This window comes from Clavelina lepadiformis, chromosome 6 (assembly GCF_947623445.1).
Source record: "Clavelina lepadiformis chromosome 6, kaClaLepa1.1, whole genome shotgun sequence".
Classification (NCBI taxonomy): domain Eukaryota; kingdom Metazoa; phylum Chordata; class Ascidiacea; order Aplousobranchia; family Clavelinidae; genus Clavelina; species Clavelina lepadiformis.
The window spans coordinates 13,704,891-13,722,312 of record NC_135245.1 but is presented as its reverse complement, the minus strand read 5'-3'; the positions used below and the strand labels follow the sequence as shown (position 1 = coordinate 13,722,312).

The 17,422-nt window shown below is 34.8% G+C and overlaps 2 protein-coding genes across 4 annotated transcripts; one reads left to right on the top strand and one right to left on the bottom strand.

Annotated features, from left to right (window-relative positions):
- Positions 1 to 1,497: 1,497 nt before the first annotated feature.
- On the top strand, positions 1,498 to 11,777 carry LOC143461556 (E3 ubiquitin-protein ligase pellino homolog 2-like). Its single transcript, XM_076959312.1, has 10 exons — positions 1,498 to 2,647; positions 2,719 to 2,851; positions 3,345 to 3,443; positions 5,843 to 5,955; positions 6,638 to 6,731; positions 7,297 to 7,494; positions 8,231 to 8,329; positions 8,425 to 8,640; positions 8,743 to 8,858; positions 10,965 to 11,777. The coding sequence occupies exons 1-10, from the start codon at positions 2,460 to 2,462 to the stop codon at positions 11,089 to 11,091; spliced, it is 1,383 nt and encodes a 460-aa protein (XP_076815427.1). The 5' UTR covers positions 1,498 to 2,459; the 3' UTR covers positions 11,092 to 11,777.
- Positions 11,778 to 11,919: 142 nt separating this feature from the next.
- Positions 11,920 to 16,406, bottom strand: LOC143461557 (damage-control phosphatase ARMT1-like). Of its 3 annotated transcripts, XM_076959314.1 has the most exons (8): positions 16,262 to 16,406; positions 14,794 to 14,884; positions 13,838 to 13,943; positions 13,538 to 13,677; positions 13,312 to 13,407; positions 13,079 to 13,244; positions 12,813 to 12,983; positions 11,920 to 12,590 (listed from the first exon to the last, which is right to left on the bottom strand). In XM_076959314.1, the coding sequence occupies exons 2-8, from the start codon at positions 14,832 to 14,834 to the stop codon at positions 12,000 to 12,002; spliced, it is 1,311 nt and encodes a 436-aa protein (XP_076815429.1). In that variant the 5' UTR covers positions 14,835 to 14,884; positions 16,262 to 16,406; the 3' UTR covers positions 11,920 to 11,999. The 3 variants fall into 3 exon arrangements, with proteins under 3 accessions (XP_076815429.1, XP_076815430.1, XP_076815428.1); XM_076959315.1 differs by lacking the exon at positions 16,262 to 16,406 and having other exon boundaries at positions 13,312 to 13,401; positions 14,794 to 14,969; XM_076959313.1 differs by lacking the exon at positions 16,262 to 16,406 and having other exon boundaries at positions 14,794 to 14,966.
- Between the last annotated feature and the right edge of the window lie 1,016 nt (positions 16,407 to 17,422).

Genomic DNA, 17,422 nt, shown 5'->3' with positions numbered 1-17,422 from the left:
ACAAACAAAAATAGCCTTTGTATTACACTAGAATTTCCGTAACTAATCCAGGTGCTTATTGCATTCACTTTAGATGCAGGACAGAATTTTTACACATAAATCATGCAGGTTTATAAATCCAAGCTCTCCTGTAGAGATCAATTTGCATTCCTTGTTAACAAAAAAGAAATTAATCTGAAGAAACTATTGCTGCTTGTCAACAAATACTCCACTCACTCACTTTGCCGATTTCATAATGTGTTCGACTCTGAAAAAATAACAACCATTTTTGAGCGTAGAACCTCAAAACTATTCTCACACTACGTAAGTGTTTCTTCCAAGTGAAACTTACCTATCAATAAATGAAAAGTGAACTTCACAACAAATAAACCATATTTATTCTTATGCTATTTTTGTCGATGTAAAATATGTCGTTTAAAAAGTGAATTTAACCTATATAGCATCAAAACAAAAATATGGAACGTTGCAACAAATAAAAGGTTGGAAACCACTGCAGTCAAAAAAATCATGATTATTTTGATTAAGGCTATTGTGCGATCAATAACTTTGAAAATCTTATGGTTAGATCTTTGCTGGTTCCTAAAGTGTACTGCTGATTGTGACTGCATTATATAATACTAGAAAGTACATTCGGCTATACAACTTCTTACTACTGTACAGTATTTTGTTCTTGTAAGTGTCTTACAGAGGTGTGCGTTGGCTCTGAGCTTTGTGATTTTCTTGCCTCAACTGAGAATATGTAGAACAGTTTATAATTAACAGTTAATATAAAAATTTAAATTACATGATGTTTCAAAAGTAAACTTTATATGAGTACAAATGGCAGTCACATTTGTAACGAGTTTTGTTTACTTTTAGTTTTTTGCCTGAACAGCAAACTGTGCTATTTCATTATATTTGGCATACTTTAGCTCTCGATTACAAGGCTTAATATCTTACTACTGATGCTCAGCATGATGTGCTTCCTTATGCTAATTTAATCTGATGGTATTACCAAGGTTTCAGCAATAGAAAAATAAGTGTTGTAGAAAATTGTAGTTACAACCAAGGGTATGTTGTAGCTAGCAAACTTATTTATTATTTATTTTACCATATTTATTTCTTGAAGAGAGCTCTGTGGAGCTGAGCTGCATTATACGTATACAAAGTCGTTATAATGAACACCACAAAATATTGTTTTAATTTAAAAAACTAACATGTTTCGAAAAAAAAAAGTTCTTTGTTAGAGTGAATTAATTAACTAAACAATTGCATTTTGGCGTGTTAATGATGGAGATCAAAAGCCAAACTCACATAAGTTTATACTTGAGCCTCTAGCGCTGTGGTTCCCAAACTTTATCTACTGGCATACCATGTTTTTGGTTCATGCAGCGTTCTCGTACCACCTCAAAAAACTCAAGAATTCACAAATAAACATTGATAGGCAAAATGTTTCCTAAAGGCTCATGAATATTAAACAACAATTAGTCGAACTTTTACCGCCCTCGCTACAGTGCTACAGCATAACTAACGCATTACAAAAACTGACTTCAAGGATTTGTTATGTAGTAATAAATGATGTTCTATTTCGTCACAAAGAAACCCTGTTTTACAATCCAATGCGTCAATACTCTAAGGAATTAGTATTCAGTAGGGAACATAGCATGAAATTTCACGCTCTACCTAATTTATGTGAATTAAAATAATTCCGACCACAATAAAAGATCATTTGTGATCGTTTGGTGTGAACTTGATAAGTTGCTTGTGTACCACCTGAAAAACCTTCGTGTACCACTAGTGGTACGCGTACCATAGTTTGGGAACCACTGCTCTAGGGTTACTTCACTAAGTCGCCATCAGCAGCCAAGCTTGAGAGCAGATAAAAAAAAACTTACTGCGCACTTAGTACAGTTGCATTTTAAATTTTTACAAAATGAAAAACTGAATACAAAAATATAACATTTTATAAATTTATTTATGGTAGCTGTGAGATTTATGGTGTAAAACAAGCATGGATACGCAATTGCTAACCACAAATTTGTTCTAGTTTTGCACCTTGAAATCATTGTTTTGGGCCAAAAGTTTCACATTATGTTCTGCTGCTCACTGTTTTTCGAATGAAATTTGTGAAACTTTACACCAAGTATATAATGCATATCACAAACATTAAAACGTACCATTTCATAGTACGTATGTTTTACTTCATATATATTATTACAATTTAAGCATGCTACTAATTTTGGAATAGGTTTACAAAACATGTGATCTTAACTTAATAGTCTATTTGTATTGCTATTGAAATTGGTGTCGTCATCAAGATCGTTGTTGCTTTTTGTCTAAACTTTTTTGGTTCTTTAAAATTGATTTTACATGATATTCTTGTTTCCTCTTTTACATGCAGCTATTGTATTTATATTGATTTTTATTCAAGCAACTACTTAATAGCTCATGTTAATTTCGCTGTTGGTGTCGTGGGCTTAATGAAGACAGAAAGTGAAATGGATGTAGCATCTCCAGCTGAACATCTAGCTGGGATGGAAATGGACACTTCTGGTACAGCATATCAAAATGTGGCAGAATATCAAGGCAATACAGCCCATGAGCCTACTTGTACTCCACCAGCTGATGAAGATGAAGCGATAATTTACGGAGAACTTATTGTTCTTGGGTATAAATCAAGTAGCTTATGATTGGTGTTTTTATAAAGTATTAAAACATCTTTTCACTTTATAATTTCAGAACAAACGGACAGCTTCCAGGTGGTGACAGAGGACGGCGAAAAAGTTGTTTTACTTTACGAAAGAAAAAGGAAGCGACAGGAGTCAAACCCTCGGACCAACATCAGGTTTTCCCAAGAGCATCTCAATCTCAAGTAATGTAGTTCTAAGCATCATTGATTTGCTATTCAGTGAATTTTTTTCTGCTAGTAGGCATTACGATGCATTGATTTGGTGATTAATTTCTGTCCATCATTTTGGTATGGTACTCTTCAATTGTGGTAATTTGCGGACTTTATCTATTGAACTAGAAAAGATAATAAAACATTATTTTTTATAATGTATTGTTTTGTAGCATATTATGCAAACATTTTTGCGTACATGCAAACTATGCTTTGTACCACTGATTAACACTTTTCTTATGCTGTCTTGTAAAAATATTGTGAAGTGCTTTGTGTATGAAACGTATGATATATGTAGCAGTTGTACAAATCAAAAATGATATTATTGCTACTTTGGAAAATATGGTTTTGCAACTCATTAGATCTGAATTTTCTATGAATTGCAAGTTTCAGGTTTTTCCATGCCTGTGGTGCATGTTCATGCTTATGTGTGAATACTCATGAATATTTCCTGCTGTATTTTTAGACATTCAACAGCAAAGAACATCACAGTGTTTCATACACATTACCACGGAATGTTGTTGTTGTGCCATATGTCCATGACCCTGGTACTGACATGTTTCAGGTAATTAATTACCTTTAACATGCTTAAGAATGTGTGTATGGCTCCAGAACGTTTTATTGACACCACAAAGACATGTACTTACTGTAAAGAAACTGAAAGTCAGTTACATAGTTCTTTCAGGTGAATAGATTAAATACATCTTTGTGAGCTACAGAAATAGTGTATTTTATTGCCTAACAGGAATGTAAATGTGATCTGTTTTCTGTTGATATGAAACATTGTTGTAATATTTTTTTTGTAGTAACCCAAAATTTTTAGTATTAACTGGGGCAAAGCTGGCATAACTCAGTACATGCCACTGCCAATATGTGGTCTATGACAAGAACAGTGTAAATGAGGAACTCTCTTGTCTTTGTTAAAATAGTTCCTCTTTCTCAAACTGTGTGAAACGAATTCTGAAACTAAGTTTTGAGTTAAAGAGCTGGTGCAAAATGAACAGTAATATCTCGCAAAACGAAGTCAAGTTGGCTGAACTTTTGAATTGTTTCATTGAATTTTTGTTTATTTGAAAGAAATTAAAGCCGGATTGTAAATAAGTTACATCAACAGTTTAAAATTGGCCTACGTAAAATATTATGTTACTAGTTATTTGAAAGCCATCATATATATACAGTATAACTATTTTAAATACTACTGAAAAATGTTGTGACATGATAACGGTATTCATCTGCTGAGTAATGCAGGCTCGTTTGGGCTAAACCGTTTAACACCAATGTAATCCCGGTACGGTATATGTACTTGTCGTCCACTATACTACTTGAAATCGCATCAAACCGGTTTAGTTTTCTTCAAAATTGCATACTTTGTTGTGACGTTTTAAGTGTTACGCCAGTAATTACCAGAACTGAAAAATCGGTAACATACAACTCGAACCGTGTGCTCAATGAGTCTGCAGTTGCTCATAAATTCACGCATCTATGTCATAATGAACAGGAATTTTCAAAATATATTGATTGAATACCGCTTTGGTACATTGGATATTTGATGGCGGCATGCCAGTGTTTTCCTTGTATACTTCTATGCTGCGTTATTCACGAGTTTCAACGAGGGATATTCAATCATCATGTCAAAGCAAATAAGCGTGACGGTATCGAGTGCCGAAACTGAAGTTTACTAAATCTATGCCGCCCACATCGCGTTTTGCTTGCTGTTGATAGAATAGTGAAACGTTGGCTCATTCCGGGTAACAGCAACACGGAAGGAGGGTATTGTATTCATCTCCAAGTAACTATGCTCAATTTTCGGACACGACTACTACTTTAGAAAATATTTTTTTCATTTTCGGTACTGTCGGTAACGTATAAGACTTTGCATTCCAATTATCACCAACATTGCGAAATTTTGATATGAATACCGAACGAAAGTTCGTGATTATGTATTATGTATTAGGTGAACCATCTTCTGTGGTTACCTTTTCCAGTACTCACTTTTTCACAGTAATGTGCGTTGGAAAGATGTTTTTATTCGTGTGCTGTGTGCGTTATGACGTAATCGGTTTTGGCTGACATTTACTGCTGCTTTGTCATGGCGAGCCACGATGTTTCTGCGAGTTTCGGTGCCGTGTAAACGAATAGAAATTGGCAAGCTGACTGTTATGCGTTGTTAAAGAAACTGAAGTTTCCCATTTTTAGCTTTTATACATAATATAAATGTTTTTGGGTCAATATTTAATTGTGTGAAACTTTAGTTGATATTAATTGCGTACTCATTTCCAGACATGCAGGTTGACGTATTTCTGCCACGAAATTACACAGCAGTTAAAATATTAATCCAGGAATTCCACGAGTTAATAATATTGTAAATTTTGTCGGTTACTTTATTCGTCACAAGTTAACGTTAATGTGATCACCGCTACGAATTAAAAACGCCAGGAAGTACTGACGAACAAATAAGGATTCGGCGGGAATAAACGCACCGGTCCTTTTCTACGCCGGCTAAGTCAATTTACCAAAACATATCAGTAAGCTTCGCCGCCTCGAGGCAAGCCTGGACTTGCCCTGGAAGTCGAAGCTAACAGAAAGCGCAGTGGCAGATGCGAAGGCGAGAACACTTATGTGGGTTTCGCATAGCAACACAGGGCCCGAAATATGCTCTCAATAGATCTGCAATGTACCATTTCCTCTAGTGGTTGTAGGCCAATACTGTCAGTTGATTGTTACCATTTTTTATAGCTACTAGTTACAAAAAATTTGCTCGAATGACTTGTATCTTAAATATTTAAAAGATCTCCTGCCTAAGGATAATATTGTTTACCTTTAAAAATCACTGGCTTGTATTTAAACAATGTAAGATACAATTCTTGTTAAGTTATATTATATTATGAGTATAGCGTTCAGGCATATGCCAAATTGAAATGAAGTTTTTTCTGAATAAATGATCAATTATTTATGTATACACAGATTGGAAGGTCTACTGAAGAACCCATTGACTTTGTAGTCATGGATATATTTCCTGGTACATCTATTCCTACCCATCAAAGAAGCCAGCAACCACAACAGAGCACAATATCCAGGTATTGCTTTATTTTTGTTAATGCATTTGTAAGTCATTTTGTTACTTTCAACAAATTCTAAAAAACTTTCACAATAAACATAGTGACATAAGTGGTGTGGGCTTGTAAATATGTTAACCACACAAGTAATTACCAGCACTGAATAGCTTCCTTGTCTCGAAATGCTGGAATATTTAGTGTATTAATTGGAAACCTTTCTTAGGGTTAATGAAAGTAAGTTACGTGTAGATAAACTTGTTAAGTAATTAATTAATCAATACCATAATTGTTTTATAAGTGGTTATACACTGCAGCACTTGTACAATGAAAGTCTTTCTAAATGATACAGTTCAATTGACTAGGTTAAATGTTTTTAACTGCTGTTTTAGACTTTGTTTAAGAAATATCAATTAAAAAAGTTACAATGGAAACCTTAAACAGGTTTAGATTTAGATTTACTTAGCCCATTTTCCAAGACAATTTACATTAAAATGTTAGGTAACCCCCTGCACTAGAAAAGATGTTATGTCTTTTGGAAGGATGATATCATTTTTACATCATCACACATGTTCCAAATTCTGAACAACCAGCATTTTTAAGTCCAAAAAAGACTTGAATATTGTAGGATTTTTATTGTATGACCTAGGATTTGTGATTGGTGCTGGAGAATCAGCTGACTCACTGATGCTTGTATTTATTTCAGGTTTGCCTGTAGAATAGTTTGTGACCGAAATCCTCCATATACTGCAAGAATATATGCTGCCGGTTTTGATACATCAATGAACATAGTACTTGGTGTAAGTAGGGACAATATTTTGGTGCTTCTACAGTAAATGTTTCCCTTGTTGCCAAAGTTCCTATACTGTGTTGCTGGCAGTACTGAGAACACCAGTATCACCGGGTATTTTAATGGGACTCACTATTTAACAGCATGGTAATGGAAAAGTATAGGAATACTGGTCTTTATAAAATCTTAAAATATTTGCTGTTGTATATATAACAGTACCACCAAAATTACCAAGTAACCAAAATTTATAACGTAAAAGGACATGGGAATTAGAAGTTAAATTATGCTCCTTTAACCTATGGTTTTAACTTTGGCAAAAAATTGACTGTTTTACATCCTATGTAACACTCTCTGAAAGGTTAAACTAAGCCATTTTTTGTATCTCGTGTATACACTTTCGCATTTCTGTAATTAATTGCGGTCTGTGTTCTTATCACATTTGTTGTTGGTTGGTTTCAGGCAACCTTAATTTTGGTTTGTCTATCTTTTTTTGTGTTAGACTAGCATTTTAATATTTAAACTGAAAACTATGCTTGCCAACTGTATGGAAGTAAAAAATAACTGCTGTAATGCAGGAAAAAGCACCAAAATGGACCATTGATAAAGATGGTAAACGGATTTTTGATGGTCTGACAACTAATGGTGTTCTAATTATGCAACCCAAGAATGGGTTCAGCCAAAGTTCCGAACCAACACAATGGAAGGAAACGTCCGTGTGTGGTGATATATATCGATTACGCGAGTCACGATCAGCACAGATGCCTGGAGCAAAGGTTAGACATCCACATAACATTTCATTGGTAGGACATAGTTTTATGCTATTTTTTCAACATACACATGCAGAGTTGCTGGAGTGCTCACTTAAAGTTTAGGATTTGTCCTACACCGGGGTTTCATTTCTGACTAGCCCACACCTGTCCCATCCATCAGAACACATGACATATTTGCTTGAATAAACAGCTCAAACAAATAGGCCAGTCACCTTTGTGTCTGATGTTACTTGTTTGCATTAGTAGTATGGCAAGTACATGCATGTTCTAACTTGCCCCCAAATGTTTGAGATTTTTAACGTCACAGTTACTTTGGTAGGCAGCCAAGACAGTTAAAATCATAAATAATTAGCTAATATTTTTGATGCCCACATAATGAAAGCTATCTTGCAATTTTTTTATCATTTCAGATATTTCTGTTTAAAACACATTCATGTGAAGAATATATTTCATGTATTCCTTGTTTGTTGGTATCTCAATTAGGCAATTAGAGACTAGAGTAAAGAATTAATTATGGGATCAAGTTATTTGTTTGAGTGTACAGCTTGTCTTCTATATGTTATTTTGTCTATTTTTGCCAAAAGCATGAAGCTATTTGTAATGATCATCATCTTCTATAAAACCATGATTAAGATTTGAGTTTAGAATATGCTTGACTTTCACTGAAAATCTCAAATGATTATACTTATACAAATAGTTTCTTGATCAGTAATGTTCCTACTCAAATTACTTGTTATAGGTTGATGGTGATAATAATGTTTTAGTCAATGGTACGTTAATTGATTTGTGTGGGGCCACCTTGTTGTGGAGATCTTCTAGCAATGTTGATTGCATGCCGGTAAGCCAATATATGCTGCAATGAATGTTACACCAAAACGTTTTTTTAAGCATCGTTTAGGCTTATACATTTAAATGTCAATTTTTCCCACTCAGACGCCGAGGCATATCGATCAACTAATCCATAATCTTAATTTGGGTCGTCCTCAATGCCCTGTTGGTCTCACCACCCTTGCTTTTCCCAGAAGAAATAGAGCAACAAGAGAAACTGAAAAGCAGCCGTGGGTGTACTTGGAATGTGGTCATGTTCATGGTAGAATAGAGTGGGGAAATCGAGGTGAAGAAGAACGGATGTGCCCTCTCTGTCGATCAGTATGTTTATCTTTTCATCTATAAAATTGTTTTTATTAGGGTCTTTATTTTGTTACTCGATTAGCATTATTTTTTGTAAGGATAATGTTTTCTGCTTAACAGGTTGGAAAGTATGTGCCATTGTGGATCGGCAATGAACCTGCATTTTATGTTGACACTGGTTCTCCAACCCATTGTTTTATTCCATGCGGGCATGTGTGTTCTGCAAAGACTGCACTGTAAGATAACAAGTTTTGCTAACCTTTAGAAAATTATATAACTTGACAGGTCATCCCTCTGCAGATAAATAGAGAATATTTTTAAGTCTAACGCCTTTTGAATTAATAATTTAAAATAACATGCTTGGTACCAAGCAGCGGATACGTAAAGTATTTGCATCACACTAATATTTAAAAAGTTGTGCATGAATCCACTTTTTTATATATTTATTTTATTATCTTCTGATATCAGACATTAATTGTTCTATCTGAAAGTAGAGTTATATGCATAACTCGCATAAGTAGATATGCCAGGCTTGGAACTTGTGTTGTATGTAACTCTAAATTTGGTTGGGTAATTTACCATGCAGCCGTAAGTAATTATAATTAATTTTTGCATTGTTTTATGGAAATACTATTGTACCATTGTCGTTTCTTGGCAATACTAGAACGGCAAAAGTAAATGCTTACTTTGGGTGGTAATATTAATCATTACATTGATATTACGTTTTTGTCTGCTATTGCCTGGGAAAACTGCAGTGCGGGCCAAGAGTCCACAGCAAATTGCGCACAAATTTCAATTGTGTCTACAAAGTTATGTCAGATAAATTAACAAGCTAGTTAGCAATGTTTTGTGAGGATAAAATATACCCAAAATAATTCAGGTAGGCTACATAATTGCGACAATAAAGTAATTGATGCCATACGTTCTTAAAATAGAATTGTTTGTAAGTTTCGTTATTATTGTCAGTTACGTGCAACGCACTCGGAACAATCGTTCAGTTGTAAAACCTTTGATACATAAAGTTATTTTCATCAAACAGAAATGAATGGGTGCATAAAATATAGTTACTATCGGGTTTGTTCGAACACCTGTTATCGTAATATAGTCACTAACCAGTATACGAGTGAATAGCTGTCTTATAAGTAGTAAGAAAGTTTAGTAAAACCTCAGGAGGTATTGGGTGTATCAGGTGTTGCTACACTCAGCGTTTTTTTTAAGGTTTGACTTTGGCGATCGGTAAGAAGTTTTAAGAGACCGCAGTTATGTTATCTAAGTGTGAAATTAACCATAACTGCTTAAACGAATTATATATTGTTAACATATCTTTTTAGTGTCGAAATACAGTACCTACTAAATATCTTTTCTGATGTAAGTTAAATCTAAAAAACTAAACACTACGTCGCTGAAATCAACGTTAAACATAACTGTTCTTCTGGCTATTGTAACCGCCTAAACTTACTATTGGAATGTTTTACTTGCAGAAGGCAAAGTAGTTACTTTCCAAAATAATCGGTATGCGTTATGACTTGATCGTTGTGTGTGATCGGTTAATGTGTGTTATTGTGCTGAAGTGTTACTGATTGAATTGCGGTGTAGCTTGAGTTGCATAAATCTGGCATACAAATTGATAAATTTCACACAAAATATACTTAGGTACAATTGTATCTATGCTGCCTTTCAGCGGTGTAAAATTTGCTACCGGACATAGGTTGAACGGGACGACAACTCACCGATAATGAATTTTTAGTCAGCGGCTTGTGCAAGTTTACTAAAAACTAAAATATTTCCCTTGAGAATTAGCGCCATTCCAGGCGATGCATTCCTTTCACACATAGAAATTTGGTTTGAAATATGTTTTCCCAAAAAATGCTGAGATGTCTAGCCAAAACTATCTTGCCAAACGTCATAGCAAAGTTCGTAAAAACGCTAAATTTGAAGGATTTGGATTTGTCAACCCTGTGCATGATAGGATTGCATATTACCATACGTCATCGCTTGTTTCTTTTCTCTCCCTCTTATGTCTGAACAATAATTGAGCTTGACGTACATGAATAGTCAGTTCTCACGATAAAATGCTTGTAATAATAACACCAAATGACCGATACATTTAATTAGAACAAAGAGTAAGCTTCTACGCCAGCATATACGGTAATTGTTGATTTTCTGCTGTAGTTGCAGAAAAAACAATTTTTGAGAGACGTTGGAAAAATTCAAGAAACTGTTTCGGTCCCTCAAAACGCCTTAAATATCACTGACTACACTTGTTTTAAATCGTGTTACTACTCAATGTTATCTAAGTATGGCATAGCCTATCTCAAAGCAAACCCATGTTTTTTATTCAGGTATTGGTCTCGGACAGCTTTACCGCATGGAACGCAAGCATACAACGCCGCTTGTCCATTTTGCGCTACGCCATTAGAGGGTGATCCAGGATATAAAAAGTTAATTTGGCAACAACCAGTTGACTGACACATCTACAATGCATTAAAGCAAACTGCTGTGGAAAATACGTTTTTGTAATGCAAGTATGTGTTGCTGTTGGTCTACGCTCCCCATGTGATGTACGCAGTGAGAAAAGGGAACGCTCATATGAGCAGTGGGACCATGATCTGTTTTAGGCCAAAATCTTGCCCATCAAGAAAGTTCATATTGAACTGTCTACCTGTCCTACACAGACTAGAATGATGTTGTTAAGGAGATGGGTTAATTTTGTCTCATTGTTTTTATAACATAGCTGTACGTTATATTTATTCGGGCTACTCACTTAGTTTTCTTAGTGTTCTTGCAATGACTGGTAGTCAATGAATTAAAAACAAGTTGTAAAAAAGCATATGGTAACCACAAGATCATCATTTGGAAATATTTTGCATGATGTTTCCAACTTGCAAGGCATCGTTTTCATGTGTCATATTAATGTTGAAAATAGGTTAATAAATTTATAATGTTGTTTTGTACACTGTGATATTTTCTACATACTTTCATGGGCTATCAGGAATTGACTTGCTGTCGATGTGCATACTGTTCGGAATTCGAAATGTTCATACTGTTGCTGCTCAACACATTTGTCGTAGTCTTGTGAGATGTTTCTTTTCTTTACGTTGTATTGCTATTTTTGACTTTGACTGACCGAAATATACCAGTTTTTATATATGTAACATGTTATTTCTCTTATTGTGTTTTTAAACGGTTGTTGGGTATTTAAATGATAAATCTATGTAAGGGTGACATATTAATGCTTCTCTTGTGTGGCAAACAAATTCTGAAGAAAAATATTGAAGCTTCCACAGAAGCAAAACATGACGAGCAATGCATTTATTGAAATCATTATAGTATTGATAAATGGCAAAAAGATATACGTGAACTGCACTGTCATTACATCAACATATAATATTACTCTCTATGACAGCATACTGACCGTTGACCATCCATTCCTTACATTCCTTGGCAAGCAGTTTAGCCTGACCTGGCTTCAGACCAACAACTACATCAGCTTTCAAGGTTCTCAAAGAACAAAGACTGGTTGGAGAAAAATGTCTCAAAGCCATCTTAAAAGAGGTATCATGGGGCCAATCTAGGTCCCCAACAAGTTTTCTATAATTCAGGTCCCCTTTGAATAGAACAAGATCTGAAGAAGAAAAGTATTTATACAGCTCTGATGATGATTCATTCATTAAACAGAATGGATCAGGTAACGTCCAGAAGTCGTTTTTCATCAGCAACATGCTCCCATCCTTGAACCTTTCCTGCAACTTTGTAGATAACTGAGACACTTCTTCAAAAGAACAGGATGAAAGATAACTGAGCATCCAGTTTAGATCGCTTGCATTAACATCAGAGACAAACCATGGAATGCATTTCGGATGAATAATTATCACATCAGCCAAGTTGAAAAACAGCAAAAACTCACAGAGAACCAAGTCAGTAAAAAGTTCAAAACCAGCATTGTCAAGCACAACATCAATGCGCACCTTACAACACATGTAACTTTTATAAATTTCAAAATGTATTGTGTTAAGCTTTTTATTTAAAAGTTATTTGCAAGATCATTTAACTTATAGGTTACATAAATATTAACATCATATTTTAACCACAACGAGCAACTTAATATTTTCTTTTAGAAATTATGAGATATCATGCAGAGCTTATAGCCTACTGTAATATTTTTGGAGAAAGTTACACTAAAACATTACCTGGTCTTTTCGTTTTTTTTGCTTTAATATTAAATTCCAGACATCATTGGAATAATCAATTAAAATAAATTTTTTTAGTGCCTCCAAGTTTTTGTGAGGTTCGCTCACATTCTGAGAGTTTTCTTCTCCTGCTGATATTGACAAATCACACTTGTTTCCCCATAAAGACACCTATTTCATTTCAAACCCCACAGTTAAAATTAAATTTATTTTGGAAGCTTAGGTTGTAAAACAAGAAGAAAAAGTCAGAAAATAAAAGAAAATACCTGTAAAAAATCAACAAAGAACTGTTTTAGCATGGCAGTATCATTGACCTTTACTGACTGCTTAACGGAATGAAGAAATGTTGCCAAATTTTCTACTGCTGTCATTGACTGCATCAATGACTGTTGCTTTTGCTCAGCAAATGGATCAAATGTTTTCAGGTATGTGCTAAAGAACCATGATCAATGAAAGCTCAAAAGCCTTATTGTCTCTTAAAATGTTAAGAATATTATACCTTGAGTTAAGCACACCAGCAATTCTTCTGTACATAAAGCACTCTACATACAGCCAAGGTGCAGTGAACCATGAAGCTGGGCTGTCATTACTGTCTCTATGCAGTAAAACTTGGTTGAAGAATAACTGAGCTTTTAAACATCAAATAAGATGACAGGCAATATAGATAGAATAACAAGAACTGAATATAATATAGTTTGTGATGATATTGAAAGTACAAACTCTACCTGTATTGTTGCAATCGCTTATTCCAGGCTTCTTTGTCCTTCAGTTGGTCATCCAAAGCAAACAATGGCTTGTCCGTCATAATTTCACTTCGCAGCTGTGACAACTTGCCAACCACATCTATAGCATCTTTACGACCATCCTGAATTTACAATAAAAATTATTATACCAACCAAATTATAAAATTTGATCAACAAAATGTAACTAAGGGAATTCCCACACTGCTTTAGTCTATCAGTACAAAAAATGTGATAAGGTTATACAACTGAAAATTCTATAAAAAGAAAAAAACATGAACAAACTTCTCCAAAGCATTCTTTTGAAGACTGTATTTGCTTGTGACAAACATCTATGACTTTGGTCAAAATTCTTGGCATGCGATCTTTAACAGTTCCATAGGCAAATGAACTAAATACAAACAAGAGAGTTTTAAAATAATTTAGAGATGTGGGAAATTTTTTATCCAGTTGAACAGAATAATAATTGTCTAGGTGAAAACTAAAAAAATATAATTCTTATCCTTGTAATGCTATCGCAACCCATAGGGTACATGGGGAAAATAAGTTGTGTATTATAGCACTACTACTTATATAATTTTAGAACTTTGTGAAACCATTTTTTTAATCTCGAAAAGAACTCAAAAGAGTGTATACCTGTGACAAAAAATGTTATGTAGCTTTTTTTTATAATGCAGCACTTGTTACTCGTAGTCTATTACTGTATTGCACGGCTTAAAATTACAATTATTGCCATATACTCATATAGCAAACATTTACCCGAATAATAAAAAATGTAAAGGAAAATAAGTTCGAAATCTAAGTTTACCAATAAATCTATTTTTAAACATATCTGGCCACCCGTAGTTGTGAAGAAATGGGTACTATATGATTTATCATACCTAGTGCAATATTATATATGCACTGCAATGTATTTGTCAGTCACTACCTGAATTTTATAAATAAAATTGAAATTGCAAGAAAATTTAGGGTGTATATGTGCAGATCATCATTCATCACAATTAATGTTTCATTTTCGCTGAAAATCAATCTCATTGTGATAGTTAATTTACCTATATTTTTTATTACCAAATTCACCCGCCACTCCGAGTATTAAGGAGCTTGATGAATAGTTATCTTATATATTATTTTAATACTGCTGTGTATAATATTAAAAATACTGTTAAATATATACAGGCAACATTATAAATGAAATGGTAGAAATGCACATAAAGAACTGAGCACAGTTGTTATATATATACCTTTCATGTTTTGCTGACAATGGTGAAGGGTTTGTTTCCATTATTAACAAAGTAATTTTCGCCACCAAAATAGTACATATAACTTTCCCAACTGTAAGACACACAATGACATATAAATTTACCAACTGTAAAAAGAGATCCTAGAATATAAAACTGAAGAGCACTTTCACTTATGAAGGTGTCTTATCTTAACTTAATTTACCTGTTGAATTATCTGACTATATTGTTGCGTGCGGTTAGAATACTCTAACCCAGGGGTGGGCAAACTTTTTGTACTGAGGGCCACATTTGAAAAAATGTTGCAGCCGGGGGGCCGCACACTCTCATTACAAAGTAGGAAAACTTACCCGGTGTGTAAATAAACGCATATTCATATTAAACACAATTTTTGTATTTCACACTCAGTTACGTTTAAAGCTATGCAATCATCATCACAAAAGTTAGTGAGACTTGTGCAACTGTTCACTGTTTAATTAACCTGTTTAATTAAAACAATAAGTAATGAGTAGGAGTTTCTGCAAGTGCCGGCGGGCCGCATAAAATGGACCTTCGGGCCGCATGCGGCCCGCTTGCCGTAGTTTGCCCACCCCCGCTCTAACTTATTGCTGGCCGAAAGGTTTTTATATTACAACAGAAATTGTTTATAAGAAAAGATTTTTATTGTAGGTGCTGTACACTTTCTCAATATTACAAATAACCAAGAACATAAGTAACACAACTGCTTATTAGATGTCTAATACAGAGTTGCAATCACCATGACTAGCTCAAACAGCTCGTCTGTTGATTTCGCTGATTCACGCAGTTAACGTTCTCAATCTCGGTTATTCACTCGACTAAATCCCTGCTCGCTGGTGGAAGTGCGAGCTTATAAAACGAGAAAGCGATGGGAGTTAAAATGTACGACATGAAAAAAGCTGTGAGTCGTAACAGGTGCAATGGGCAAAACAATATTTTGATAATGTGAGATACATATAGCTAAAGCTGACACATGGAGACATAGTCTAGATAAATAATAATTAATTAATCAGTGTTAAAGTTAAGAAGTGGGCATTTCCAATAAAGACTTCTTATCAGCACAGATGCTGGAAAACAACATGGAAGCGTACTAAAAGGAGTGTTCACACGAAGTTAACAACAGAAGTAAACGCGGATCGGCCGCACACAAACGCGCAGCAACATGTGTGATTTAAGCATCCCTACCAGATGGTCAGGCATAAACTACAGCGAAGTAATGTAAAATATAAGGCATAAAATCGGTAAACAAAAAAAAAATTATTAACTTGGTAATTAAAACAAATTTTAGATAAACCTAACAGGTAACCAGTAACCTACTCCAACAAAACTCCACCCACCACCGTGAGTCCGTGACAGAAAATGCAGTGGTTCGACCCAAAATTTCAATCGATTGTGCTGAAAAACTCGGTGTTCCCACTTTTTTATTTGATAATATTAACCGAAATTTACTCACCTTTATGATGGTATCTAATTTGCTCGCCCCAATTGGCCGGAATTAGTAGTAATTTTGAGCTAATTAACTTGTACTCCAAAAGGAAAGTCCAATCGACAAAAAGACAAATTTCATCAGTATTCACCTATAATTTAGCCTAACTTAAACATGTGACCTAAAACTTCTTCACGCGCCATTTGCTCGCCATAGGGTAATCCCCACACTGAAAAGCAACATTGGTCAAAAGTCTATAGAAAAGACAAGTACCATAGATATCTTATATATAATAACTAGATATCCAACTACCTTGCGTTTGCGCTTTAAGAAGTGAAGCCAGTATGGGTCCGCCATTTTGTCAACATATGCGACCAGAAATGCTCTGGCGCATATGTGTTGAATGCAACATATGAAAAGATTATGTGACATTGGAAAATAGTTATGAAATGGAAAGACGTTTTTTGATGCAGACGATGCTAAGCAATATTGCTAAAGCTCAATTGCATAGTTAAAGGGTGTTTGGCGTTTAAATATGGGCCCAGATACTGGAACGGCCCGTACCGTACCGGTATCATTAGCGAGCAGTTTGTGCGAATGGTAGGATGTTTCTGGCAATAAATTGTTGAAAGAAATTATTTATGTATCAATTATTTGCTTTGGATCATGCAACTCTTACTCAAATGAAGGGCAATCACATTGCCTTATGCTAGGCCTATACGGTACCGGTAGGCAATTAGCCTAGGCAAGCTTACTCATTGATACAGCTAAAATACAAATATTTACAAAAACAATCGGTGATAGCGCAGTGCAAACAGCTCGGCTTTTCGAAAAACTTCAATAGAATTAGGCCTATACAGAACGAATTTACAATCGGCTTTTAGCCTTTCTCTCACTCTCTCACAACGCTTTTGGGCGCATGTGTCATCGCAGGCTTGCTTCACTTTTCAGCGAGAGTTGGATATCTAGTTATTATATATAAGATATCTATGACAAGTACTCAGTCATTGGAAGATTTTCGTACATGATGGCAAAATCTTATACTGCAGAAATAATCAAGCAAACAACACAGCAGTTTCCCAGCTCGCACACGATTTGGAAACCAAATTCAAAAAAAGGACATCTTCCAGCATAACTAGGCGTGAGAACGCCATAGGAGTATAGATTACCCGACGCCCAACTGCTCCA